The sequence below is a fragment of the Procambarus clarkii genome, chromosome 12, assembly GCF_040958095.1.
Source record: "Procambarus clarkii isolate CNS0578487 chromosome 12, FALCON_Pclarkii_2.0, whole genome shotgun sequence".
Classification (NCBI taxonomy): Eukaryota; Metazoa; Arthropoda; class Malacostraca; order Decapoda; family Cambaridae; genus Procambarus; species Procambarus clarkii.
Window position 1 is genome coordinate 7,092,160 of NC_091161.1, and position 26,546 is coordinate 7,118,705.

The following is a 26,546-nucleotide window of genomic DNA, read 5'->3' on the forward strand; positions in this document are numbered from 1 at the left end:
GAGTGGTTGACAAATGGAATGCATTAGGAAGCAATGTGGTGGAGGCTGACTCCATACACAGTTTCAAGTGTAGATATGATAGAGCCCAATAGGCTCAGGAAACTGTACACCTGTTGATTGACGGTTGAGAGGCGGGACCAAAGAGCCAGAGCTCAACCCCCGCAAGCACAACTAGGTGAGTACAACTAGGTGAGTACACACACACACACACACACACACACACACACACACACACACACACACACACACACACACACACACACACACACACACACACACACACACACACACACACACACACACACACACACACACACACACACACACACAAATATGTGAGAAGAAAGAGAATCGAGGGAGACGGTGGAGTGAGGGATGGTGGGGAGGGGAAAGGGATGGTGGAGGGGGGGGCAATGGTGGGGATCACGAGGGGGACAGGGGAGTGGGGAATGCTTGAAAGGATGGGGGGACGGGGGAGGGGGGATAGTGGGGAGGATTGGGAGATAGGGGAAGGTTGCTGAGCCACAGCAACGTGTGGCCGGGTACAGCTAGTTACATATACACACACACACACACACACACACAGTAAGGGAAAAATTAAAACTATCGGGAGAAAACGCCAAACCGTTACGACTATAGCACTTGGAAGGGATCAGGATAAAGATTTAGGATGGGAACGGGGGAAGGAAGATGAAGGGTGATGTGGTCATTTATCAACCGCCGGGTCATACTACACACGAACATTAACTATACGTTGACCCCGCGTCAGTGCGGAGTGATCTCCTCTGAGTGCGGCAAAGAACGCACTTCGGCTCCTGTATGTAATTGTCCCCGAACCACAGTGTGTATGGGGCCCCTTAAACGGCTCCATATTAAAACTATAGACTGGACCAAATTTCTGGAAGTGAGATAACACCTCCTTCCGGGTACGTCTGAAGGAAACATTGGACACATAAATTACGTGATTCTTACCGTCATGCTTAGCCTACATTTTGTCCTGATCCGGGATGTATTCTGCCACGGCAAAGGGAGTGCATTCCCCAAGCGCTAGTGTGGAGAAGGTACAACTAAGAACACTCTCAAAGGCATCCCGACTGGTATAAATTACAAGCGCCTCTTGGCAGCGCACGATGGCTCCGTTTTTCCCTAACTTCTCTCTGTACTCAATATCAAACTTCTGAACTCTCTGAATTTTGTCAAGGAAATTTTTTACGTATTCAGGAGAGAGGCTGTGGTGGATGTTGCATATTCTCACGATAAACTGCGGGACGATAAGGTCTCGAATTTTGCGTTGCTCTGCTATTGATGGAATTATGACATTGACGTCATCGTCCTCGTCACTATCATCATTGGTGACATCATTACTGATGTCGGCCTACGTACATTCAGACGAGCCGGTGACATCCTTGTCACTATATCTCTCAGTTCCCTCCTCATCCTTCTCTCCTGCCTGATCCTCCTCCTCATTCTTCTCCTCAGTTCCCTCCTCATTCTTCTCATCAGTTCCCTCCTCATTCTTCTCCTCAGTTCCCTCCTTATTCTTCTCATCAGTTCCCTCCTCATTCTTCTCCTCAGTTCCCTCCTCATTCTTCTCATCAGTTCCCTCCTCATTCTTCTCCTCAGTTCCCTCCTCTTTCTTCTCATCAGTTCCCTCCTCATTCTTCTCCTCAGTTCCCTCCTCATTCTTCTCATCAGTTCCCTCCTCATTCTTTTCCTCAGTTCCCTCCTCATTCTTCTCATCAGTTCCCTCCTCATTCTTCTCATCAGTTCCCTCCTCATTCTTTTCCTCAGTTCCCTCCTCATTCTTCTCATCAGTTCCCTCCTCATTCTTCTCCTCAGTTCCCTCCTCATTCTTCTCATCAGTTCCCTCCTCATTCTTTTCCTCAGTTCCCTCCTCATTCTTCTCATCAGTTCCCTCCTCATTCTTCTCATCAGTTCCCTCCTCATTCTTTTCCTCAGTTCCCTCCTCATTCTTCTCATCAGTTCCCTCCTCATTCTTCTCATCAGTTCCCTCCTCATTCTTCTCATCAGTTCCCTCCTCATTCTTTTCCTCAGTTCCCTCCTCATTCTTCTCATCAGTTCCCTCCTCATTCTTCTCCTCAGTTCCCTCCTCATTCTTCTCATCAGTTCCCTCCTCATTCTTTTCCTCAGTTCCCTCCTCATCCTTCTCTCCTGTCTGGTCCTTCTTCTCAGTTCCCTCCTCACTCTTCTTCTCAGTTCCCGCATTCTTTTCCTCAGTTCCCTCCTCATCCTTCTCTCCTGTCTAGTCCTTCTTCTCAGTTCCCTCCTCATTCTTCTGCTCAGTTCCCTCCTCATCCTTCTCACCTGCCTGGTCCTTCTCCTCAGTTCCCTCCACACCATGATGGCGCTGTGTCTGTCTTCCCAACGTCACCTGCCAAACAATGTGGATCAGCATAACTATGCCAATTGCAGGTATCGAAATATCCCACTGAGAAGTGCCACCATTGTGGCTCACTGGCACCTCTCCAACCTGCCGGAGGAACACCTTCAGGCCCTCCACTTGCTGGGTTACTTGTCGGTGTCCTAGGAATGACCCGACTGGTGGCACCCAGTACCAGAAGGACTCCACCTCCTAGTCAACGAAAAGTGCCAAGTCACACCGTGGAACTGTCGGACGTTGAAACATCTTTGTTACTAAACTTTGGACCAGACTCAGACTATTGCGAGTCTGCCATCCAATTACCTGCTACCGTAGCAGGAAACGATGGGCGTCTGCCTCGTTTTTCTGCTATCCAAACCACAAATGTAAACACAACACCGCCAGAAGCACCTAGAAAAAAATCACCTTACACATGCGTGTTCCAGACATTTTGCCAATATAAAAGTTAGGAATAGAGACAGCAGAAAGCGAGAGACCATGGTGATATTGTATGACAGATGCCAACAATATAGTCAGGTTGGAGTTTCACCAGAAAATCTAAACTGAAAGGTTTAGGATGTGACAACAACGGTGGTGGTGATAGTCACACGTTCTTATGTCTGGAAATATGTGCAAAAGCTGTCGAGGAACATAGTGGAGGAGTCAGTAGGCAGGAAACGCTCGGGTGTAACAAGTGATTCAGCTTCAACTGCCTTCTCAACTAAGAGTGGATGACGCAGTGTGTTAGGGAGTCCACTGTGTTGCAGCCAAACAGTAGAAGTATTGCCTTGCTTCCAGCGGCGTCAATATTAGTGTTGGCAACACTGGGGCATAGTGAACATTGCTGAGTCATTACTAGAACACCGGGGCATAGTGAACATTGCTGAGTCATTACTAGAACACAGGGGCATAGTGAACATTGGTGAGTCATTACTAGAACACCAGGGGCATAGTGAACATTGCTGAGTTATTACTAGAACACAGGGGCATAGTGAACATTGCTGAGTCATTACTAGAACACAGGGGCATAGTGAACATTGCTGAGTCATTACTAGAACACAGGGGCATAGTGAACATTGCTAAGTTATTACTAGAACACTGGGGCATAGTGAACATTATTTAGTTACTAGTGGAACACAGGGGCATAGTGAACATTATTTAGTTACTAGTGGAACACAGGGGCGTAGTGAACATTACTAAGTTACTACTAGAACACAGGGGCATAGTGAACATTATTTAGTTACTAGTGGAACACAGGGGCATAGTGAACATTATTTAGTTACTAGTGGAACACAGGGGCATAGTGAACATTACTAAGTTACTACTAGAACACAGGGGCATAGTGAACATTATTTAGTTACTAGTGGAACACAGGGGCATAGTGAACATTATTTAGTTACTAGTGGAACACAGGGGCGTAGTGAACATTACTAAGTTACTACTAGAACACAGGGGCGTAGTGAACATTATTTAGTTATTAGTGGAACACAGGGGCATAGTGAACATTATTTAGTTATTAGTGGAACACAGGGGCGTAGTGAACATTATTTAGTTATTAATGGAACACAGGGGCGTAGTGAACATTATTTAGTTATTAGTTTAACACAGGGGCATATTGAACATTGTTAAGTTATTAGTAGAACACAGGGGCATAGTGAACATTGTTAAGTTATTAGTAGAACACAGGGGCATAGTGAACATTGTTAAGTTATTAGAAGAACACAGGGGCATAGTGAACATTGTTAAGTTATTAGTAGAACACAGGGGCATAGTGAACATTGTTAAGTTATTAGTAGAACACAGGGGCATAGTGAATATTGTTAAGTTATTAGTAGAACACAGGGGCATAGTGAACATTGTTAAGTTATTAGTAGAACACAGGGGCGTAGTGAACATTGTTAAGTTATTAGTAGAACACAGGGGCGTAGTGAACATTGTTAAGTTATTAGAAGAACACAGGGGCGTAGTGAACATTGCTAAATTATTTGTAGAAACACAGGGGCGTAGTGAACATTGCTAAATTATTTGTAGAAACACAGGGGCATAGTGATTATATCTAAGTTATTAGTAGAACACAGGGGCGTAGTGAACATTGCTAAGTTATTACTAGAACACAGGGGCATAGTGATTATATCTAAGTTATTAGAAGAACACAGGGGCATAGTGATTATATCTAAGTTATTAGAAGAACACAGGGGCATAGTGATTATATCTAAGTTATTAGAAGAACACAGGGGCATAGTGAACAGTCATATTGCCTCTGGATTTATATTAATCCGCTTCCTATGGTCAGTCGGCCTCTGTTGTTCAGAGAAGACCGTAGTATTTGTTCTGTCACCAGGTGTGTGTTGAGTCCTGCCCGTAATCTGTCACCAGGTGTGTGGTGAGTCCTGCCCGTAATCTGTCACCAGGTGTGTGCTGAGTCCTGCCCGTAATCTGTCACCAGGTGTGTGCTGAGTCCTGCCCGTAATCTGTCACCAGGTGTGTGCTGAGTCCTGCCCGTAATCTGTCACCAGGTGTGTGCTGAGTCCTGCCCGTAATCTGTCACCAGGTGTGTGCTGAGTCCTGCCCGTAATCTGTCACCAGGTGTGTGCTGATTCCTGCCCGTAATCTGTCACCAGGTGTGTGCTGAGTCCTACCCATAATCTGTCACCAGGTGTGTGCTGAGTCCTGCCTGTAATCTGTCACCAGGTGTGTGCTGAGTCCTGCCTGTAATCTGTCACCAGGTGTGTACAGAGACCTGCCCATAATCTGTCACTTCTTACCGAGTACAATGTTCCAGGACGATAGAGGGACGGTCTCGCTTCTTGCTGGTCGGCGTTCAGTCCCCGAGTTTCCATGTAGGTGCACACTATTTCCTATTCTCATATATGTTCCAAGTGATATATAGTCGGTATGGTCTGAGTTCTTTCTCCTGATAATTTCCTTAACTTACCTCTTTAACACAAACTTACCTTCATGGAGCATTGTTCACGCCTGAATTCTCAGAAGGCAAACTGAACATCTTCTGTAGGTAGTGTATTATAGTTTGTGTGTTGGTGGTGTTGTCGTCGTGTTCCTCCTTTACGGACAACCCAACCCACAACTCGGTAGAGTGCTGACACTTCACTAGGCGCTTCTGGCTCTTGGAGAGGGGCTCAACGTCACACATTTAGGGGATGCGGCTCCAACACTCAGCCTCGTTGTCACGTGAACACACCCACACGAGCCGTTGTGACTCCCCACTCTCTCCTTAGGTGATATGATCTCCTCAATCCTCTTTTGACTTATTAGTATTAGCTTTTACCCTGTCCACAGCAGTGGCTCTTGGTTCTTTCTCTCTCTCTCTCCTTCTGTACTATTTCATGGGGAAGTCTCACTAGGAAATACCAGCAAATTTGAATACATTTACTGGACAAAGCACATACACAATACATACACACATATAATAATAATGAATCCTATACTCTATATTATTACAATCAGGTTGCACTCCAACACCATCAGAACTCTATCATCAGCTTATCAAGTGGTATCCTATCTCCTGGTTCACCACCTGATACTATCAACCTCCTCAAGTTGATCAAGTCTACATACACTGTTGCACTATCAGCAAGAGAATATATATATGTATCTATAAATGTATACAAAGAAAATCAGCATTTGAATGCAATAACATATATCAGTATAAATGTTTATTGATACACAACAATGATCAATCGATCACTCTATCAGTCCTAGAACGCATACGTCTATAGGTAATCCAGCCTACGACTGTAACTCTAAACTTCAGTGTAAAACACTCCTTGACATAAGAATGCAAACAGTCACTCACCTCTCACTGCGTCTTGCACGCTAATGACAACCAAACACTATCAACTCCCTACAAGTAATCCACCTGAACTTCCCTTCCACCTCTGGAAGTTCACTACCCTGATCTTCAGGTTCTTCTGGGCTTAACTACCAGGATCCTCTGCAGCTCCTCCAGGCTGCTACCATGAAGTTTCTTTGAGCAACTACGGTGCTTCACCCTTCTGCTAGGGTCCTCCACAGCTCTCTTGGCTGCTACACCACGAAGTTCCCTCGAGCAACTATGGTGCTTCACCACCTCTACAGAAGCACGTGACACTCCTCTTCACTGCTTCTCCTCACAGCTCGAGGTCCTCTCCTCCACTACCTTGGAGTCTCATCAACTACTTCATCTCTGCTGGCTTCGAAGTTCTCAGCAACTTCTTCCCCAAAGACAAACCTGCAACCCATCGACACTCCAATAAAAATGTTTCTCCTTTAACACATAAACAAAAATAATCACACAATATGTTTGCCTCAAACCTCTTTCTGTCCTCTACATACAGTGAGAGTGGACTCCCCCATTTTGGGTGGGTCCATACTCCACCTCGCCTGGCGGGTGTGAGTCACACTGGGAGAGTCCTTCGCCGTCAGGAGCCTGGCTCCCTCAGTTGCCTGCCAGCGCTCAGAGGAGACGGATGTCGCTCCATGTTCCTCCCTCTCCACTCTTTTATTTCAGGCTTTCTGCCTTATTAAAACATGTCCAACTTATCAATAAACATTGCTACTGTCGCTGGGCACACGACCAACTACAAGCAATCACTATGAAATGCGTATATCGTGCTTACCACAGATTGTCTGGTCGAGGGCGCTCCTCCCTCTGACGAAGCTTGGTCAGGGCGCTTCCACGGCCCACAATAATGCCTCTGGGCGGTTTAATAAACACTTCTCATCGCCCAGGACTTGAGATCACACTTCCCCAGCTCGATTCCACAGCTGGTACGTCTGCACACTTCTCTTCTCTTCGAGATATATCACTAGGGGTTCCCTTCTGACGGGAGCTCAACGGAGCGCGGCTTTCCCCCTGCGATGTCTGGCACTCAAGTGAGGTCAAAGCCCTCCCGAAGCGAGCCTCACGCCTCCAGCAAAATGTCCACATCTCCTAACCAGTCATTTATCTGTTTTCTTCTTTATTGCCCATAATCTCAAATTGTTATATATATCCAAGCAACTATTTTACATATGTGTTACCACCTTAATATTTGCTAGACCTTCTAATCAGGTCAGGCTTTATGAATAACTCTCAAGGAGGGAGACTCGTTTCTCCTGCAGGCTGAGATCATAACATAGTGGTTTCCGGTAATTGTGATGTCCGGTTGTTGCAACAATTATGGGGAGGATCTGCAGCATAGCTTGCAAGTGCAAGCCCCATCAGCCGGTCCAGTTGCTCTTATTAAAGTGCAATGTTGATTAGGATTCGACATTCCAACTAGAGTTGTCATGTTTGCAAAGAACAAAGGCAACTGCAGAAGGCCTATTGGCCCATACGAGGCAGCTCCTATTTATAACCACCCAATCCCACTCATATTCTTGTCCAACCCGCGCTTGAAACAATCGAGGGACCCCACCTCCACCACGTTACGCGGTAATTGGTTCCACAAATCAACAACCCTGTTACTGAACCAGTATTTACCCAAGTCTTTCCTAAATCTAAACTTATCCAATTTATACCCATTGTTTCGTGTTCTGCCTTGTGTTGATACTTTTAATACCCTATTAATATCCCCTTTGTTATGTCCATTCACCCACTTGTAAACCTCTATCATGTCACCCCTAACTCTTCGCCTTTCCAGTGAATGCAACTTAAGCTTTGTTAATCTTTCTTCATATGAAAGATTTCTAATTTGGGGAATTAACTTAGTCATCCTACGCTGGACACGTTCAAGTGAATTTATATCCATTCTATAATATGGCGACCAAAACTGAACTGCATAATCTAAATGGGGCCTAACTAGAGCAAGATATAGCTTGAGAACCACACCAGGTGTCTTGTTACTAACGCTGCGATTAATAAATCCAAGTGTCCGATTTGCCTTATTACGAACATTTATGCATTGATCCTTTTGTTTTAAATTCTTACTAATCATAACTCCCAGATCCCTTTCGCAATCCGACTTCGCAATCTCAACACCATCTAGCTCGTATCTTGTAACTCTATCATCATTACCTAACCTCAGAACTTTACATTTATCAGCATTAAACTGCATCTGCCAATCCTTTGACCATTTCAAAACCCTATCTAGATCAACTTGAAGTGATAGTGAGTCCTCCTCCGAATTAATTTCCCTACCGATTTTCGTATCATCGGCAAATTTGCAAATGTTGCTACTCAAACCTGAATCTAAATCATTTATATATATTACAGACAACAGAGGTCCCAGGACAGAGCCCTGAGGCACCCCACTTACAACATTTTCCCACTCTGACTTGATTCCATTTATACTAACTCTCTGTTTCCTTTGGTATAGCCATGCCCTAATCCAGCTTAATATAGCACCCCCAATACCATGAGACTCTATCTTTTTAATCAGTCTTTCATGTGGCACTGTATCAAAAGCTTTGCTAAAGTCAAGGTACACAACATCGCAATCCTTACCACTATCAACTGCCTCGACAATGCTAGAATAAAAAGATAACAAATTTGTTAAACATGAACGGCCATTTATAAAACCATGTTGCGACTCAATTATTAATTTATGTTTTTCAAGATGAAGACGAATTTTATTTGCTATTATAGATTCGAGTAACTTTCCCACAATAGACGTTAGGCTAATTGGTCGATAGTTAGACGCAAGTGATCTATCTCCTTTCTTAAAAACTGGTATCACATTAGCAACTTTCCAAAACTCTGGCACTCTGCCTGACTCTATTGATTTATTAAATATGGTTGACAGTGGGTCACAAAGCTCCTCTTTGCATTCTTTAAGCACCCTGGCAAACACTTCATCCGGCCCTGGGGATTTGTTTAGTTTGAGTTTTACTATTTGTTTAAGAACATCCTCCCTGGTAACTGCTAAACTCGTCAACCTGTCCTCGTCCCCACCCACATAGACTTGTTCAGATGAAGGCATATTGTTAAGTTCCTCTTTAGTAAATACAGAAACAAAATATTTATTAAAAATACTACTCATCTCTTCATCACTATCTGTTATTTGACCTGTCTCAGTTTTTAATGGACCTATCCTTTCCCTAGTCTTAGTACGATATAACTGAAAAAACCCTTTAGGATTTGTCTTTGCTTGCCCTGCTATGCGAACTTCATAGTTTCTTTTTGCTTTCCTTATCTCTTTTTTAACATTTCTAACCAGTTGTACGAATTCCTGTTCTAAAGTGACCTCCCCATTTTTAATCCTTTTGTACCAAGCTCTCTTTTTACCTATAAGGTTCTTTAAATTTTTTGTTATCCACTTTGGGTCATTAGTATTCGATCTATTCAATTTGTATGGTATACTACGTTCCTGTGCTTTGTTTAGAATATTTTTAAATAAGTTATATATTGAATCCACATCGAAATCCCCATTTAAGTCACCTATCGCTGGGTTCATGTCTAGCTCCAAGACCGGCCCACACCCCATACCCAAGATTTTCCAATCAATTTGACCCAAAAAATTTCTTAGGCTATTAAAATCAGCTTTTCGAAAATCTGGCACTTTAACAGAATTTTCTCCTACAGGTCTATTCCATTCTATGCTAAATCTGATTTCTTTGTGATCACTGTTCCCTAGCTCACTCCCTATTTTGATGTCATTAATTTGTGTTTCCCTGTTAGTTAACACTAAATCTAAAATATTGTTTTCCCGTGTTGGTTCCTTAATGTGTTGCGTAAGAAAGCAATACTAGGTACTACATATATAATATATATATATATATATATATATATATATATATATATATATATATATATATATATATATATATATATATATATATATGTCGTACCTAGTAGCCAGAACTCACTTCTCAGCCTACTATGCAAGGCCCAATTTGCCTAATAAGCCAAGTTTTCCTGAATTAATATATTTTCTAAAAAAAATTTCTTATGAAATGATAAAGCTGCCCTTTTCACTATGTATGAGGTCAATTTTTTTTAATTGGAGTTAAAATTAACGTAGATATATGACCGAACCTAACCAACCTTACCTAACCAAACCTAACCTATCTTTATAGGTAAGGTTAGGTTAGGTAGCCAAAAAAAGTTAGGTTAGGTTAGGTTAGGTAGGTTAGGTAGACGAAAAAACATTAATTCATGAAAACTTGGCATATTAGGCAAATTGGGCCTTGCATAGTAGGCTGAGAAGTGAGTTCTGGCTACTAGGTACGACATATATATATATATATATATATATATATGTATGTCGTACCTAGTAGCCAGAACGCACTTCTCGGCCTACTATGCAAGGCCCGATTTGCCTAATAAGCCAAGTTTTCCTGAATTATTATATTTTCTCAATTTTTTTTCTTATGAGATGATAAAGCTACCCATTTCATTATGTATGAGGTCAATATTTTTTTATTGGAGTTAAAATTAACGTAGATATATGACCAAACCTAACCAACCCTACCTAACCTAACCTATCTTTTTAGGTTAGGTTAGGTTCGGTAGCCGAAAAAGTTAGGTTAGGTTTGGTTAGGTAGTCGAAAAACAATTAATTCATGAAAACTTGGCTTATTAGGCAAATCAGGCCTTGCATAGTAGGCAGAGAAGTGCGTTCTGGCTATTAGGTACGACATATATATATATATATATATATATATATATATATATATATATATATATATATATATATATATATATATATATATAGTATTTTCTCTAATTTTTTTCTTATGAAATGATAAAACTACCCATTTCATTATGTATGAGGTCAATTTTTTTTATTGGAATTAAAATTAACGTAGATATATGACCGAACCTATCCAACCCTACCTAACCTATCTTTATAGGTTAGGTTTGGTTAGGTAGCCGAAAAAGTTAGGTTAGGTTAGGTTAGGTAGGTTAGGTTGTCGAAAAACAATTAATTCCTGAAAACTTGGCTTATTAGGCAAATCGGGCCTTGCATAGTAGGCTGAGAAGAGAGTTCTGGCTACTAGGTACGACATATATATATATATATATATATATATATATATATATATATATATATATATGTCGTACCTAATAGCCAGAACGCACTTCTCAGCCTACTATGCAAGGCCCGATTTGCCTAATAAGCTAAGTTTTCATGAATTAATTGTTTTTCGACTACCTAACCTAACTTTTTCGGCTACCATACCTAACCTAACCAATAAAGATAGGTTAGGTTAGGTAGGGTTGGTTAGGCTCGGTCATATATCTATGTTAATTTTAACTCCAATAAAAAAAAATTGACCTCATACATAATGAAATGGGTAGCTTTATCATTTCATAAGAAAAAAATTAGAGAAAATATATTAATTCAGGAAAACTTGGCTTATTAGGCAAATCAGGCCTTGCAAAGTAGGCGTAGAAGTGTGTTCTGGCTACTAGGTACGACATATATATATATATATATATATATATATATATATATATATATATATATATATATATATATATATATATATATATATATATATATATATGTCGTACCTAATAGCCAGAACGCACTTCTCAGCCTACTATGCACAAATGCGATATATATATATATATATATATATATATATATATATATATATATATATACATATATATGCGAACAAGCCTGAATGGTCCCCAGGACAATATGCAACTGAAAACTCACACCCCAGAAGTGATTCGAACCCATACTCCCAGGAGCAAACGCAACTGGTATGTACAAGACGCCTTAATCCACTTGACCATCACGACCGGACATAATGAGGTGATAGCCGAGGCTATTTGAACCACCCCACCGCCGGCACTCGGATAGTAATCTTGGGCATAGCATTTTACCAAATCACCTCATTCTTTGGGGCACACGTGAGGAACACAAATGCGAACAAGCCTGAATGGTCCCCAGGACAATATGCAACTGAAAACTCACACCCCAGAAGTGACTCGAACCCATACTCCCAGGAGCAAACGCAACTGGTATGTACAAGACGCCTTAATCCACTTGACCATCACGACCGGACATAATGAGGTGATAGCCGAGGCTATTTGAACCACCCCACCGCCGGCACTCGGATAGTAATCTTGGGCATAGCATTTTACCAAATCACCTCATTCTTTGGGGCACACGTGAGGAACACAAATGCGAACAAGCCTGAATGGTCCCCAGGACAATATGCAACTGAAAACTCACACCCCAGAAGTGACTCGAACCCATACTCCCAGGAGCAAACGCAACTGGTATGTACAAGACGCCTTAATCCACTTGACCATCACGACCGGACATAATGAGGTGATATGCCCAAGATTACTATCCGAGTGCCGGCGGTGGGGTGGTTCAAATAGCCTCGGCTATCACCTCATTATGTCCGGTCGTGATGGTCAAGTGGATTAAGGCGTCTTGTACATACCAGTTGCGTTTGCTCCTGGGAGTATGGGTTCGAGTCACTTCTGGGGTGTGAGTTTTCAGTTGCATATTGTCCTGGGGACCATTCAGGCTTGTTCGCATTTGTGTTCCTCACGTGTGCCCCAAAGAATGAGGTGATTTGGTAAAATGCTATGCCCAAGATTACTATCCGAGTGCCGGCGGTGGGGTGGTTCAAATAGCCTCGGCTATCACCTCATTATGTCCGGTCGTGATGGTCAAGTGGATTAAGGCGTCTTGTACATACCAGTTGCGTTTGCTCCTGGGAGTATGGGTTCGAGTCACTTCTGGGGTGTGAGTTTTCAGTTGCATATTGTCCTGGGGACCATTCAGGCTTGTTCGCATTTGTGTTCCTCACGTGTGCCCCAAAGAATGAGGTGATTTGGTAAAATGCTATGCCCAAGATTACTATCCGAGTGCCGGCGGTGGGGTGGTTCAAATAGCCTCGGCTATCACCTCATTATGTCCGGTCGTGATGGTCAAGTGGATTAAGGCGTCTTGTACATACCAGTTGCGTTTGCTCCTGGGAGTATGGGTTCGAGTCACTTCTGGGGTGTGAGTTTTCAGTTGCATATTGTCCTGGGGACCATTCAGGCTTGTTCGCATTTGTGTTCCTCACGTGTGCCCCAAAGAATGAGGTGATTTGGTAAAATGCTATGCCCAAGATTACTATCCGAGTGCCGGCGGTGGGGTGGTTCAAATAGCCTCGGCTATCACCTCATTATGTCCGGTCGTGATGGTCAAGTGGATTAAGGCGTCTTGTACATACCAGTTGCGTTTGCTCCTGGGAGTATGGGTTCGAGTCACTTCTGGGGTGTGAGTTTTCAGTTGCATATTGTCCTGGGGACCATTCAGGCTTGTTCGCATTTGTGTTCCTCACGTGTGCCCCAAAGAATGAGGTGATTTGGTAGAATGCTATGCCCAAGATTACTATCCGAGTGCCGGCGGTGGGGTGGTTCAAATAGCCTCGGCTATCACCTCATTATGTCCGGTCGTGATGGTCAAGTGGATTAAGGCGTCTTGTACATACCAGTTGCGTTTGCTCCTGGGAGTATGGGTTCGAGTCACTTCTGGGGTGTGAGTTTTCAGTTATATATATATATATATATATATATATATATATATATATATATATATATATATATATATATATATATATATATATATATATATATATATATATATATATATATATATATATATATATATACATACACATTTATCAGCAGGACTCAGCACATACCTGGTGACAGATTACGGGCAGGACTCAGCACACACCTGGTGACAGATTACGGGCAGGACTCAGCACACACCTGGTGACAGATTACGGGCAGGACTCAGCACACACCTGGTGACAGATTACTGGCAGGACTCAGCACACACCTGGTGACAGATTATGGGTAGGACTCAGCACACACCTGGTGACAGATTACGGGCAGGACTCAGCACACACCTGGTGACAGATTACGGGCAGGACTCAGCACACACCTGGTGACAGATTACGGGCAGGACTCAGCACACACCTGGTGACAGAACAAATACTACGGTCTTCTCTGAACAACAGAGGCCGACTGACCATAGGAAGCGGATTAACATAAATCAAGAGGCAATGTGACTGTTCACTATGCCCCTGTGTTCTTCTTATAACTAAGATATAATCACTATGCCCCTGTGTTCTACTAATAACTTAGCAATGTTCACTATATAGTATGTTCACTATATATACAACACAGAAATCATCGATAGATACAGCGATAGCAGGCGGCTTGACGTTTGCGAGGCACTACACATCAAGAAGTCAACACCAGCAATCAACAGCCAATTATTGCACATATATATATATATATATATATATATATATATATATATATATATATATATATATATATATATATATATATATATATATATATATATATATATATATATATATATATATATATATATATATATATATATATATATATATATATATATGACAATGTCAGACCACGAAGGAAAAATGAAACAGGAAATTTCCTTAAGTACTTTCGTATATTAAATACATCTTCAGAAGGTCATTTTACAGATCGAGTGATGGGTATAAATAGGCAGGAAGGAGTGGTGAAGTAAGGTGAGGTACAATACTTGGACAACGCAGAAGGCCCATTGGCCCATCAGATGCACCCAATTGGCCCATCCGATGTAGCCCAATGGCCCATCTGATACAGCAGACATACAAGCATAATACATAGGTAATTATAACATAAAGAGGTAAATATATACAATAAATTAGTGAGACAAATGTTTTTCAATGATTCTACTTAAATCGCCCTTTAGCTGATCTATTAGAAATGGATCTAAGTTATATAGACCACTGCTAATATTCAAATTACTTTCTTTGGTGATCTGTATCAAAGCGGATTCAATTATGTTTCTGATATAGGTGCTTTTACAATTTGTTATTGAAGACGCACTCTCCCAATCAATTTGGTGAGCTTTTTCTGACAAATGCACAAACAAAGCATTAGATAATTGGCCATGTCTTACAGAGTATTTATGTTGCGATATTCTACATTTTAAATCTTTAGAAGTTTGCCCGACATAGAACTTATTACATTCCTTACAAGGTATTTTATAAATGACGCAATTATCACTACGAGGGCTGTTCCTTACTAATAGCTTACCAACAGTGTTTTCGTAGCTAAACATTACATCTATATTAAAAAGTTTCAAGGCTTTGACAATATTCTCAAACCCAGAGAAATATGGTAAACAAAACACATTCTTTGGGCTAGTCCTTTCACTGCATACATTATTATAATATGTACGACGAGCTTTGTTACGACAAACTTCCAAAAAATTCAGTGGGTAACAAAGCTTAAGACCAATCGAATCAATATTCTTAAATTCTTCATCTAAGAATTCTGGACTCACAACTCGAAGAGCTCTTAGATACATTGAAGAAAAAATTGACTTTTTTACATTGTATTTATGCCCTGAAAAATAATGAACATAAGATAAATTGTTCGTAGGTTTTCTGTAAACACTAAACTTTAATGAAGAGTTTTCCCTATGAATAAGCACATCTAAGAATGGCAAACATTTATCAATACACCTTCTGAAGATGTATTTAATATACGAAAGTACTTAAGGAAATTTCCTGTTTCATTTTTCCTTCGTGGTCTGACATTGTCACATTCTTAATCACGTGTTTATTTTCGTGATATACACACACACACACACATATATATATATATATATATATATATATATATATATATATATATATATATATATATGTCGTACCTAGTAGCCAGAACGCACTTCTCAGCCTACTATGCAAGGCCCGATTTGCCTAATAAGCCAAGTTTTCCTGAATTATTATATTTTCTCTAATTTTTTTCTTATGAAATGGTAAAGCTACCCATTTCATTATGTATGAGGTAAAAAAAATTTATTGGAGTTAAAATTAACGTAGATATGTGACCGAACCTAACCAACCCTACCTAACCTAACCTAACCTATCTTTATAGGTTAGGTTAGGTTAGGTAGCCGAAAAAGTTAGGTTAGGTTAGGTTAGGTAGGTTAGGTAGCCGAAAAACAATTAATTCATGAAAACTTGGCTTATTAGGCAAATCGGGCTTTGCGTAGTAGGCCGAGAAGTGAGTTCTGGCTACTAGGTACGACATATATATATATATATATATATATATATATATATATATATATATATATATATATATATATATATATATATATATATATATATATATATATATACATATATACACATTTATCAGCAGGACTCAGCACATACCCGGTGGCAGATTACGGGCAGGACTCAGCACACACCTGGTGACAGATTACGGGCAGGACTCAGCACACACCTGGTGACAGATTACGGGCAGGACTCACCACACACCTGGTGACAGATTACGGGCAGGACTCAACACACACCTGGTGACAGAACAAATACTACGGTCTTCTCTGAACAACAGAGGCCGACTGACCATAGGAAGCGGATTAACATAAATCAAGAGGCAATGTGACTGTTCACTATGCCCCTGTGTTCTTCTAATAACTTAGATATAATCACTATGCCCCTGTGTTCTACTAATAACTTAGCAATGTTCACTACGCCCCTGTGTTCTACTAATAACTTAGATATAATCACTATGCCCCTGTGTTTCTACAAATAATTTAGCAATGTTCACTACGCCCCTGTGTTCTACTAATAACTTAACAATGTTCACTACGCCCCTGTGTTCTAGTAATGACTTAGCAATGTTCACTATGCCCCTGTGTTCTAGTAATAACTCAGCAATGTTCACTATGCCCCGGTGTTCTAGTAATGACTCAGCAATGTTCACTATGCCCCTGTGTTTCACTAATAACTTAATAATGTTCACTACGCCCCTGTGTTCTACTAATAACTTAACAATGTTCACTACGCCCCTGTGTTCTACTAATAACTTAGCAATGTTCACTACGCCCCTGTGTTCTACTAATAACTTAACAATGTTCACTACACCCCTGTGTTCTACTAATAACTTAACAATGTTCACTACGCCCCTGTGTTCTACTAATAACTTAACAATGTTCACTACACCCCTGTGTTCTAGTAATAACTTAACAATGTTCACTACACCCCTGTGTTCTAGTAATAACTTAACAATGTTCACTACGCCCCTGTGTTCTAGTAATAACTCAGCAATGTTCACTATGCCCCGGTGTTCTAGTAATAACTCAGCAATGTTCACTATGCCCCTGTGTTCTAGTAATAACTCAGCAATGTTCACTATGCCCCGGTGTTCTAGTAATAACTCAGCAATGTTCACTATGCCCCTGTGTTCTAGTAATAACTCAGCAATGTTCACTATGCCCCGGTGTTCTAGTAATAACTCAGCAATGTTCACTATGCCCCTGTGTTCTAGTAATAACTCAGCAATGTTCACTATGCCCCTGTGTTCTAGTAATGACTCAGCAATGTTCACTATGCCCCTGTGTTCTAGTAATAACTCAGCAATGTTCACTATGCCCCGGTGTTCTAGTAATGACTCAGCAATGTTCACTATGCCCCTGTGTTCTAGTAATAACTCAGCAATGTTCACTATGCCCCGGTGTTCTAGTAATAACTCAGCAATGTTCACTATGCCTCAGTGTTCTAGTAATAACTCAGCAATGTTCACTATGCCCCGGTGTTCTAGTAATAACTCAGCAATGTTCACTATGCCCCTGTGTTCTAGTAATGACTCAGCAATGTTCACTATGCCCCTGTGTTCTAGTAATGACTCAGCAATGTTCACTATGCCCCTGTGTTCTAGTAATAACTCACCAATGTTCACTATGCCCCTGTGTTCTAGTAATAACTTAGCAATGTTCACTATGCCCCTGTGTTCTAGTAATGACTCAGCAATGTTCACTATGCCCCTGTGTTCTACTAATAACTCACCAATGTTCACTATGCCCCTGTGTTCTACTAATAACTCACCAATGTTCACTATGCCCCTGTGTTCCACTAGTAACTAAATAATGTTCACTATGCCCCTGTGTTTCACTAATAACTTAATAATGTTCACTATGCCCCTGTGTTCTACTAATAACTTAACAATGTTCACTACGCCCCTGTGTTCTACTAATAACTTAACAATGTTCACTACACCCCTGTGTTCTACTAATAACTTAACAATGTTCACTACACCCCTGTGTTCTAGTAATAACTTAACAATGTTCACTACACCCCTGTGTTCTAGTAATAACTTAACAATGTTCACTACACCCCTGTGTTCTACTAATAACTTAACAATGTTCACTACACCCCTGTGTTCTAGTAATAACTTAACAATGTTCACTACACCCCAGTGTTCTAGTAATAACTTAACAATGTTCACTATGCCCCTGGTGTTCTAGTAATAACTTAACAATGTTCACTATGCCCCTGTGTTCTAGTAATAACTTAACAATGTTCACTATGCCCCTGTGTTTCACTAATAACTCAGCAATGTTCACTATGCCCCAGTGTTCTAGTAATGACTCAGCAATGTTCACTATGCCCCTGTGTTTCACTAATAACTCAGCAATGTTCACTATGCCCCTGTGTTCTACTAATAACTCACCAATGTTCACTATGCCCCTGTGTTCCACTAGTAACTAAATAATGTTCACTATGCCCCTGTGTTTCACTAATAACTCAGCAATGTTCACTATGCCCCTGTGTTCTAGTAATAACTCAGCAATGTTCACTATGCCCCGGTGTTCTAGTAATGACTCACCAATGTTCACTATGCCCCTGTGTTCTAGTAATGACTCAGCAATGTTCACTATGCCCCGGTGTTCTAGTAATGACTCAGCAATGTTCACTATGCCCCGGTGTTCTAGTAATAACTCAGCAATGTTCACTATGCCCCTGTGTTCTAGTAATAACTCAGCAATGTTCACTATGCCCCGGTGTTCTAGTAATGACTCAGCAATGTTCACTATGCCCCTGTGTTCTAGTAATAACTCAGCAATGTTCACTATGCCCCTGGTGTTCTAGTAATGACTCACCAATGTTCACTATGCCCCTGTGTTCTAGTAATGACTCACCAATGTTCACTATGCCCCGGTGTTCTAGTAATGACTCACCAATGTTCACTATGCCCCAGTGTTGCCAACACTAATATTGACGCCGCTGGAAGCAAGGCAATACTTCTACTGTTTGGCTGCAACACAGTGGACTCCCTAACACACTGCGTCATCCACTCTTAGTTGAGAAGGTAGTTGAAGCTGAATCACTTGTTACACCCGAGCGTTTCCTGCCTACTGACTCCTCCACTATGTTCCTCGGCAGCTTTTGCACATATTTCCAGACATAAGAACGTGTCACTATCACCACCACCGTTGTTGTCACATCCTAAACCTTTCAGTTTAGATTTTCTGGTGAAATTCCAACCTGACTATATTGTTGGCATCTGTCATACAATATCACCATGGTCTCTCGCTTTCTGCTGTCTCTATTCCTAACTTTTATATTGGCAAAATGTCTGGATTACGCATGTGTAAGGTGATTTTTTTCTAGGTGCTTCTGGCGGTGTTGTGTTTACATTTGTGGTTTGGATAGCAGAAAAACGAAGCAGACGCCCATCGTTTCCTGCTACGGTAGCAGGTAATTGGATGGCAGACTCGCAATAGTCTGAGTCTGGTCCAAAGTTTAGTAACAAAGATGTTTCAACGTCCGACAGTTCCACGGTGTGACTTGGCACTTTTCGTTGACTAGGAGGTGGAGTCCTTCTGGTACTGGGTGCCACCAGTCGGGTCATTCCTAGGACACCGACAAGTAACCCAGCAAGTGGAGGGCCTGAAGGTGTTCCTCCGGCAGGTTGGAGAGGTGCCAGTGAGCCACAATGGTGGCACTTCTCAGTGGGATATTTCGATACCTGCAATTGGCATAGTTATGCTGATCCAGATTGTTTGGCAGGTGACGTTGGGAAGACAGACACAGCGCCATCATGGTGTGGAGGGAACTGAGGAGAAGGACCAGACAGGAGAGAAGGATGAGGAGGGAACTGAGGAAAAGAATGAGGAGGGAACTGAGGAGAAGGATGAGGAGGGAACTGAGGAGAAGGATGAGGAGGGAACTGAGAAGAAGAGTGAGGAGGGAACTGAGGAGAAGAATGAAGAGGGAACTGAGAAGAAGGACCAGACAGGAGAGAAGGATGAGGAGGGAACTGAGGAAAAGAATGAGGAGGGAACTGAGGAGATGGATGAGGAGGGAACTGAGAAGAAGAGTGAGGAGGGAACTGAGGAGAAGGATGAGGAGGGAACTGAGGAGAAGGATGAGGAGGGAACTGAGGAAAAGAATGAGGAGGGAACTGAGGAGAAGGATGAGGAGGGAACTGAGGAAAAGAATGAGGAGGGAACTGAGGAGAAGGATGAGGAGGGAACTGAGGAGATGGATGAGGAGGGAACTGAGAAGAAGAGTGAGGAGGGAACTGAGGAGAAGGATGAGGAGGGAACTGAGAAGAAGGACCAGACAGGAGAGAAGGATGAGGAGGGAACTGAGGAAAAGAATGAGGAGGGAACTGAGGAGAAGAGTGAGGAGGGAACTGAGCAGAAGAATGAGGATGGAACTGAGCAGAAGAATGAGGAGGGAACTGATGAGAAGAATGAGGAGGGAACTGAGCAGAAGAATGAGGAGGGAACTGAGAAGAAGAATGAGGAGGGAACTGAGAAGAAGAATGAGGAGGGAACTGAGGAGGAGGATCATGCAGGAGAGAAGGATGAGGAGGGAACTGAGAGATATAGTGACAAGGATGTCACCGGCTCGTCTGAATGTACGTAGGCCGACATCAGTAATGATGTCACCAATGATGATAGTGACGAGGACGATGACGTCAATGTCATAATTCCATCAATAGCAGAGCAACGCAAAATTCGAGACCTTATCGTCCCTCAGTTTATCGTGAGAATATGCAACATCCACCACAGCCTCTCTCCTGAATACGTAAAAAATTTCCTTGACAAAATTCAGAGAGTTCAGAAGTTTGATATTGAGTACAGAGAGAAGTTAGGGAAAAACGGAGCCATCGTGCGCTGCCAAGAGGCGCTTGTAATTTATACCAGTCGGGATGCCTTTGAGAGTGTTCTTAGTTGTACCTTCTCCACACTAGCGCTTGGGGAATGCACTCCCTTTGCCGTGGCAGAATACATCCCGGATCAGGACAAAATGTAGGCTAAGCATGACGGTAAGAATCACGTAATTTATGTGTCCAATGTTTCCTTCAGACGTACCCGGAAGGAGGTGTTATCTCACTTCCAGAAATTTGGTCCGGTCTATAGTTTTAATATGGAGCCGTTTAAGGGGCCCCATACACACTGTGGTTCGGGGACAATTACTTACAGGAGCCGAAGTGCGTTCTTTGCCGCACTCAGAGGAGATCACTCCGCACTGACGCGGGGTCAACGTATAGTTAATGTTCGTGTGTAGTATGACCCGGCGGTTGATAAATGACCACATCACCCTTCATCTTCCTTCCCCCGTTCCCATCCTAAATCTTTATCCTGATCCCTTCCAAGTGCTATAGTCGTAACGGTTTGGCGTTTTCTCCCGATAGTTTTAATTTTTCCCTTACTGTGTGTGTGTGTGTGTGTGTGTGTGTATATGTAACTAGCTGTACCCGGCCACACGTTGCTGTGGCTCAGCAACCTTCCCCTATCTCCCAATCCTCCCCACTATTCCCCCCTCCCCCGTCCCTTTGTCCTCCCAACTATTCCTCACTTCCCCGTCCCCCCATCCTTTCAAGCATTCCCCACTCCCCTGTCCCCCTCGTGATCCCCACCATTCCCCCCCCCTCCACCATCCCTTTCCCCTCCCCACCATCCCTCACTCTACCGTCTCCCTCGATTCTCTTTCTTCTCACATATTTGTGTGTGTGTGTGTGTGTACTCACTTATTTGTGCTTGCGGGGTTGAGCTCTGGCTCTTTGGTTCCGCCTCACAACTGTCAATCAACTGGTGTACAGGTTCCTGAGCCTATTGGGCTCTATCATATCTACACTTGAAACTGTGTATGGAGTCAACCTCCACCACATTACTTCCTAATGCATTCCATTTGTCAACTACTCTGACACTAAAAAAATTCTTTCTGATATCTATGTGGCTCATTTGGGCACTCAGTTTCCACCTGTGTCCCCTAGTGCGTGTGCCCCTTGGGTTAAATAGCCCGTCTTTATCTACCCTGTCAATTCCTCTGAGAATCTTGTACGTGGTGATAATATCCTCCCTAACTCTTCTGTCTTCTAGCGACGTGAGGTTTAATTCCCGTAGTCTCTCCTTGTAGCTCATACCTCTCAGCCCGGGTACTAGTCTGGTGGCAAACCTTTGAACTTTTTCCAGTTTGGTCTTATGCTTGACTAGATATGGACTCCATGCTGGAGGTGCATATTCCAGGATTTGTCTGATATAGGTGGTATTCAAAGTTCTGAAGGATTCCTTGCACAAATATCTAAATGCCGTTCTTATGTTAGCCAACCTGGCATATGCTGCTGATGTTATCCTCTTGATATGGGCTTCAGGGGACAGGTCTGGCGTGAAATCAACCACCAGGTCTTTCTCTCTCTCTGACTCGTGTAGAATTTCATCTCCCAAATAATACCTTGTAACTGGCCTCCTGCTCCCTACACCTATCTTGATTACATTACATTTGCTTGGGTTAAACTTTAACAACCATTTGTTCAACCATTCCTTTAGCTTGTCTAGGTCTTCTTGAAGCCTCAAGCTGTCCTCCTCTGTCTTAATCCTTCTCATAATTTTGGCATCGTCAGCAAACATTGAGAGGAATGAATAACCTCTGGGAGATCGTTCACGTATATCAGAAACAGAATAGGACCGAGTACAGAGCCCTGTGGGACTCCACTGGTGACTTCACGCCAATCTGAGATCTCACCCCTCACTGTAACTCTTTGCTTCCTATTGCTTAGGTATTCCCTTATTCACTGGAGCACTTTACCAATTACTCATGCCTGTCTCTCCAACTTATGTACCAGCCTCTTATTGGGAACTGTATCAAAGGCTTTCCGACAGTCCAAAAAAATGCAGTCTGCCCAGCCTTCTCTTTCTTGCTTAATCTTTGTCATTTAATCGTAGAATTCTATTAAGCCAGGAAGGCAAGATTTACCCTCCCTGAACCCATGTTGGCGATTTGTCACTGTCATGGTCGGGGAGATATAATCTCCATATACCTATCTTAAGGTAGTAACCTTCAGCATCACTGGAACACATAGCCTGGCCACATATCACTCAAGGTTCTAGGGGAGTAAAAAGCTAGCAACAAATATTCCAGTTTACTGGCATTAAGAACTTTCCACAACATTAATACTACAACACTCTACTAGTATAACACACTCTAATACTATATCCAGCTTCTCAACAACTGGGCATGATACATCAAATAGGTCTGTAAACTGCATCAATCAACACTAGCTGACACCAGGAACTTTGCCTAGCGCAGTGGAACACTAGTGCCTGTATGCTTCTAATACCAACAAGGATGGTGGTGTGTCAACCAATAACACATGAGGTAAGAGGAATAATATCATATACAGCACCTTGGCATTTCACAAGTTCCTCAAAATATATCACCTCACTATGACACATAATAATCACCTACCACCTGGTATACATAATGGACAACAGTAGAAAATGATCCATATCAATACATACAGTGTTGTGTTGATCATAGATCTCCTACACAGGAAGAATGGATACTCCTTTAACTAACTTACTTATTTATTAACCCCTTAACAACCCCCCATATACACTCACACCAATAACAGTAATAATAATTACTTTACCTCACTATCTTACGTTAAAAGCCTTGGTCCACTTAAGCAGGATACAAGGTTTACACTGTGAACAAGCTAGGGTAAAGTACTACTGGTTAAGAACTGAAGCTTGATGCAGCTTAGGGTAGTGAGACCACGTGGTACCCTAATACAACACAACACAACACTTAGGGGTACTCAAAACACTGGCAAATACTACCCCCAGGTCTTTTTTTTTTAGATATATACAAGAGTTGTTACATTCTTGTAGGGCCACTAGTATGTGTAGCGTTTCGGGCAGGTCCCTGGAATACGATCCCCTGCCGCAAAGAATCGTTTTTCATCCAAGTACACATTTTACTGTTGCGTTAAACAGAGGCTACAGTTAAGGAATTGTGCCCAGTAAATCCTCCCCGGCCAGGATACGAACCCATGACATAGCGCTCGCGGAACGCCAGGCGAGTGTCTTACCACTACACCACGGAGACTGTGGTGTCTCACCAATCTTACTACCAGAGTAGGCACACTTACAACACAGGATATACTTAACTTAATATTACAGGCATTCAAGGTAAGGGAAGGAAGGAGGAGAAGAAAAGGTAGAGGGTTGCAAGCAGCTCAGAGGAGATCTCGACACCACGAACGCCAGCCAGAGAGAGAGCGCATCTCCACTCTTCTCCCTTAGTTCACTCGCTGCCAGCAGACTACTCAACTAATCGCACAGCATTCCTATCCCAAGTTTACTCAGGTTTACTTTACAAATGATTAGAAAGTATTAGTAAACATAGTTGGTGCCTATTTTATTATTTAATCAAATCAAATCAAATCAAATCAACTCAAATCAAATGTTTATTTAGGTAAGGTACATACATACAAGAGATTTTACAAAGAGTGATGAATTTATAGATAGGGCTAGTACATACAATGCCTAAAGCCACTATTACGCAAAGCGTTTCATGCATGAAAAACTTAAATGACTAAAGCTTAATACTAATTGAGCATAAAGAATAAAATGAAAACATGGAATGAAAACATAGCTGAAAAAGCAGCACAAATACAATTCTGTCGACAAACAGCGCCCTTTAAAAAAAAAAACAGACATGGGTTGACAATAGAGGGGTAAGGTAGGTTACAGGGAATATATTAGGTATAGCTTTGTTTTTATCTTAAACTGGTTGAGAGAGGTACAGTCTTTAACATGGTTGGGAAGGTCATTCCACAATCTGGGTCCCTTGATTTGTAGAGCATTTCTAGTTTGATTAAGTCGTACTCTAGGAATATCAAAATTGTATTTATTTCTGGTGTGGTGCTCATGGGTTCTGTTACAATCTTCTATGAAGCTTTTGAGGTCAGGATTGGCATTACAGTTTAGCGTTTTATATATGTATAATACACATGAGAGAATGTGCAGTGACTTAATGTCTAACATATTCAGAGATTTGAGTAGGGGGTACCGAGTGATGTCTGGGGCCAGAGTTGGATATTGTCATAATAGCAGCTTTGTGTTGAGTAATTAGAGGACGTAAATGATTTTGAGTAGTAGAACCCTAAGCACAAATACCATAGTTGAGATATGGATAGATGAGGGAGTAATAGAGAGTCACCAGGGCAGGGCGGGGTACATAATATCTGATCTTGCAAAGAATGCCAACAGTTTTTGAAACTTTTTTTTTATATATTTAGAATGTGTCCCTGGAAATTCAGCTTGTGGTCGATGAGAATGCCAAGGAATTTGCCATCTAATTTGTTACAAATTTGGGTATTGTTTATTTTGAGATTTATTTGATTAGAGGATTTATTGCCAAACAGAATATAGAAAGTTTTGTCAATGTTAAGGGTGAGTTTGTTGGCAGTTAGCCACAGATGGACTTTATTTAGCTCAGTATTTACTGTGGCATTTAGAGCAAGGGGATCAGGACTGGAGTAAATGAAGGCTGTGTCGTCAGCAAATAGAATTGGTTTGAGGTGTTGGGAGGCATTTGGAAGGTCATTAATGTAGATGAGAAAGAGGAGAGGGCCAAGTATGCTGCCCTGAGGAACACCAATGTTGATGGGTAGGGTGGGAGAAATTGAATTATTCACAGAAACATACTGGAGCCTGTCAGTAAGGTAGGATTTGAGGTATTGCAGGGAGTGTTCTCCGACTCCATAATGATGTAATTTAAGAAGAAGGTTTTGGTGGTTGACAGTGTCAAAAGCCTTACGCAGGTCCACAAATAACCCAACAGGGAACTCATTTTTATCAAGAGCTGTATGGATCGAGTTAAGCATACTAATAAGTGCATCGTTAGTGCTTTTTTTTGGTCTGAAGCCATATTGGCAAGGGCTAAGTATATTGTGTTTGGCTAGATAAGAGTAAAGCTGCTTGTAGATTAGTTTTTCAAAGATTTTTGACAAGTTTGGCAGGATTGATATAGGTCTGTAGTTGTTAACATCTGTGAGATCATCACATTTGTGGACAGGCGTTACTCTCACCTTTTTAGAATATCTGGAAAGGTTTGGAGTTCAAGTGACTTGTTGAAGAGCAATGCAATAGCAGGGGCT

At 41.9% G+C, this 26,546-nt stretch overlaps 2 protein-coding genes across 2 annotated transcripts; one reads left to right on the forward strand and one right to left on the reverse strand.

The window, feature by feature from the left end:
• Positions 1–1,375: 1,375 nt before the first annotated feature.
• Positions 1,376–5,340, reverse strand: LOC123772924 (uncharacterized). The gene is made up of 3 exons (XM_069323523.1): positions 5,335–5,340; positions 2,477–2,593; positions 1,376–2,263 (listed from the first exon to the last, which is right to left on the reverse strand). Exons 1-3 carry the CDS (start codon positions 5,338–5,340, stop codon positions 1,376–1,378), a joined length of 1,011 nt encoding a protein of 336 aa, XP_069179624.1.
• Positions 5,341–19,720: 14,380 nt separating this feature from the next.
• Positions 19,721–21,022, forward strand: LOC138364200 (uncharacterized). Its single transcript, XM_069323524.1, has 2 exons — positions 19,721–19,744; positions 19,958–21,022. Exons 1-2 carry the CDS (start codon positions 19,721–19,723, stop codon positions 21,020–21,022), a joined length of 1,089 nt encoding a protein of 362 aa, XP_069179625.1.
• Positions 21,023–26,546: the final 5,524 nt, after the last annotated feature.